The sequence below is a fragment of the Hipposideros armiger genome, unplaced genomic scaffold, assembly GCF_001890085.2.
Source record: "Hipposideros armiger isolate ML-2016 unplaced genomic scaffold, ASM189008v1 scaffold_780, whole genome shotgun sequence".
NCBI lineage: Eukaryota > Metazoa > Chordata > Mammalia > Chiroptera > Hipposideridae > Hipposideros > Hipposideros armiger.
Genome location: NW_017732130.1, coordinates 679,041 through 683,314, shown reverse-complemented (window position 1 = coordinate 683,314; position 4,274 = coordinate 679,041). Strand labels below are relative to the sequence as shown.

The window sequence follows — 4,274 nt, the reverse complement described above, 5'->3', positions numbered from 1 at the left end:
TCATGGATATTAAGAAATAAATTTTAATAAAATTTTCCTTTTTATATTTAATAATTGTTTTGTAAAATATTTTATATATCTATGTGACTTAATAAGTTACTTGATAGTTACCAGATAGGAGGGAGGTTGGGGAGAAGGGTGAAAAAAGAGAAGGGATTAAGATGTACAAACTGCCAGTTATAAAAACAGTCATGGGGATGTAATGTAAAGCATAGGGAATATAATCAACAATATGGTAGTAACTATGTATAGTGCCAGGTGGGTAATAGACTTATTGAGGCAATCAATTCTTAAGTTCTATAAATGTCTCATCACTATGTGTACACATGAAACTAACATAATATTGTATGTCAGTGGTAAATGAAAAATAAAAATATTTGAAATACATTACTACTAAAATGTTTAATAGCTTAATCCAGAAGATTAAATTAATGGTCACATGACATTTTAGAAAGTTTTAATTTTTATACCTATTTTTGTCGCTAGGCTGAAGTATAACAGGCTGATGTAAATTGTTTTTTAATCTATCTGTCAAGCATCAAACAATTATCAAACAATTAGGTATAATTCTGTGGAAAAACAGAAAACATGAAATCAAATGAAAAAAAGATAACCTCATAAAATTTAGAGTATAATAGAGTATGTTTAGATAATTTTTAAATGGATGATGGCGACAAAGGAAGATACATTTTTTTTAAAGTGACATTAAATTTTTAGTTTTAAATTTATACCATTTGTAATATCACTGAAGTTACAGCCTCTGAAGCTATTCAAACTTATGGTTAAAACAATTTGGAATCTACTTAAAAATATGTGAAAGCATACATAAATGTGATTTAAAATTTTTCATTTGATGCCACTCAAAGATAAAAGCTTCAAGACCTTTGCTCTACAGAACTGCACCCTCCATGATATGTGATTTATTGCTACATAGGAAAAGGCAGTAAACTATGCATTTAAGAGCTTATGCTCTAGAATGAAACAGGCTTGTGTTCCAACCTTAACGCCTCTTATTTATTTTGTAATCGTAGACAAGTTACTTGACCTCTCTAAGCCCCTTTGTCTGAGTCTATATAATGGAGATAATGAAGGCATTTAATTTGTAGGAACATTCTGAAGGTTATATGAAATTAATCAGGTCAATCTCTTAGAAAAATTCCTGTACATAGTGCGTGCCAATCATAAAAGTTATCATAGACAAGCGAGTTCAGATGGGAGGGAAGTGCTTGTTCTTAGGCTAAGCTTCAGAGGAAACAGGGCTTGGTATGGTCTCTTAGGATGGGTACAAAACACTCAGAAACAGAATAAATCACCAGCTGAGGGAGAAATACTGTGAGCCACAAAGCATCAAATGTAAAAGTCAAGAATTATACCTTTAAAAATGAAGATGCTGATCACACAATAACCCTAATTGCGTAAAATGTAGCTAGAACTCCCCTGCCCAAATACAGTAACTTCATTGTGTCTATCATTATTATTATTATTATTAATTATTTTACTCACATTTTCTGCTTGCTTGGTATTTCTAAATTCTGAAATTCAATAATATGCCCTTGGCCATATTCTTCCAACTTGGTTCCTGCTTAAAATTTAACTTCGTTACTCTGACCTCTTTGTCTGGCTCTGAAGCTTGAGTTCTGCTTATGTTTTATGTTTTATCTAAATGAACTCGAATTATATCTTACTCCATCTCTTCCCAGGGAGTGTGTGAGAGAGAACATCAAATATCAAGAGCTCAGATCTTGAAACTTAATTGGTATGGGCTAAAATCCCAACTCTGCCACTACCTCTGTGGCCTTGGGAAACTCCACATTTCTCTGAGCCTCAGTTTTCTCTTTTTTGCAATGGGGACAATAATTTTTAATAGACAGAGTTGCTATAGATTGGGGGACATGTATCACAAAAAGCATTTAGCTCAGTTAACATTCAGAAAATAATAACTCATAATCATTATTCCCACTATTAGTATTCCTGATGCAATGAATAGAACCATTTAAGGGAGTTCTGATTAACTGTGAAATGAATATTTTGCAAAATGAAAAACATGATGACCTGATGTCCCCTGGACTGTTGAAGATGAATAATAATGTGAAAGGTCACAAATGTTATGCTTTCTTTGGAACCAGAAACCAAAATTAAAAGTAATTAAAAGTAACCACCAGAACCGGAAAGCAGAGACACATAACCGGCTGGAGAGGTCTGCTCTAAGTGGTGTCACAGATTGAAGTGAGAGTGACTATGCTGATTTTTATAAAAAGGTCTCACTACTTTTCAGTATCTAAAGGAGACATCACAGGCAGAAGCAACAGGAGGGAGCACAAATTGGCTCAGCCTCTTCCATCTCATGAATCAGTCCACTATACCCAGATTAACATGATTTAGTTCCTCAAAGATTTATAAAATATTCACAGGGCATCCCAATACAGAATCAATTTCATCATTGATTTTATTCCTTTGAATTCGACTTTCAATAGTAGCTGTAAACCAAATGAGATAATCACTTCGATTTTCAATCATGAAGGCAAACTAAGTTTTTTTTTTTCAATTTCCTTTTCACCAACAGGATTTGCCAGTCCACTCACTGGGATAGCAGATGCCTCTCAAAGCAGTATGCACAATGCCTTGCACATCTATATGAATGGAACCATGTCTCAGGTACAGGGATCTGCCAATGATCCCATTTTCCTTCTTCACCATGCATTCGTTGACAGGTTGGTGGACATTTGTTTATAAATTATGTGTTTATTGGTGTTCAGAAATTATAATGATCTATTGTCTCAGATCAGGTTCTCCAAGCCCTAAACTAAGGATTTGAATGCAAATGTTTTATTTAAGTGTCTTAGTAAAGCAAAACCAGTAAGAGAGTGGGTAGAGCAGGATAAGAAGGAGGAAGAAACCAAATAAGAGCACAATTTCAATTGAAGTCCCAGGCTCAGCCAGGTCATTTTTTTTTTTTTCAATTTTGGTTGGCAATCAGCCAGATCTTGAGAGTGTAAAGTACACCTCAGTGTGTCCTGCCTTAAGACAAAGGAACTGAATTGTTGGACTCCCTTATTAAACAGCCGTTGGCTACTGGTTGCCCTGAGAGAGGAGTTGTGTGAAGCTCCTAGGCACTAAGTGATTCCAGACAAACGATGTGGCTCCAGTGCCCAAGGGAAGTCTTCTGAAGGTCGCAGGGCCATGTGNAAAAAATGGGAAGATATTGCATGTTTATGGACTGGAAGAATCAACATAGTTAAAATGGCCATATTACCCAAAGCAATAAAAAAATTTAAGGCAATCCCCATCAAAATCCCAAAGACTTTTTTTTTTTAAAGAAATAGAGCAAAAAAAGTGATCAGGTTTGTATGGAATCACAAAACCCCAAATAGCCAGTGCAATCCTAAGAAAAAGAACAAGGCTGGAGGTATCACACTCCCATACTTCAATTTCTACTACCAAGTCACAATAATCAAAACAGCATGGTATGAGCAGAAAAATAGACACACAGACCAAAGAATAGAATTGAGAACCCAGCAATAAACCCACATATATATGGGCAAATAATTTTCAACAAAGGAGCCAAAAACTTACAACAGAGAAAGAAAGTCTGTTTAATAAATAGGGCTGGGAAAATTGGAAAGCCACATGCAAAAAAGTGAAACTAGAGTGCTATCTTTCACCATATACCAAAATTAACTCAAAATAGATCAAAGGCATAAACATAAGACCTGAAACAATAAATTGCATAGATGAAAACATAGGTACTAAACTTATGGACCTTGGATTATGAATTTGACCTCAAAGGCAAGGGAAGTAAAAGCAAAAATAAATGAATGGTGCTATATTAAATTAAAATTCTTCTGCACAGCAAAAAACAACCATCAACAACACAAAGAGGTAACCAACCGAATGGGAGAAGATATTTGGAAACAAAATCTCCAATAAAGGATTAATACTCAAAATATGTAAAGAACTCATACAACTCAACAACAGCAACAACAAAAATGTCCTTCGATAGATGATTGGATCAAGAAGTTGTGGTATATATACACAATGGAATACTATTTTGTCATAAGAAAAGATGAAATAGTGCTATTTGTGACAACATGAATGGATCTTGAGATTATAGTGCTAAGTGAAATAAGTCACAGAAAAAGTGGAGAACCATATGATTTAACTGATAATGTGGTGTATAAAACTGAAAACAACAAAGGAACAAGACAAACAAATGAAAAAACAAAAACTCATAGACACAGACAATAGTTTTGTCATTACCAGACGGTAAGTGGGGA

At 34.4% G+C, this 4,274-nt stretch overlaps 1 protein-coding gene across 1 annotated transcript in view; it reads left to right on the top strand.

The window, feature by feature from the left end:
• Window positions 1-4,274, top strand: part of TYR (tyrosinase) — a 109,727-nt gene that overhangs the window by 39,526 nt on the left and 65,927 nt on the right. Inside the window, exon 3 of the mRNA XM_019628302.1 lies at window positions 2,564-2,711. Within this exon, the coding sequence (XP_019483847.1) occupies window positions 2,564-2,711 (148 nt within the window). The remainder of the gene's footprint in view (window positions 1-2,563; window positions 2,712-4,274) is intronic.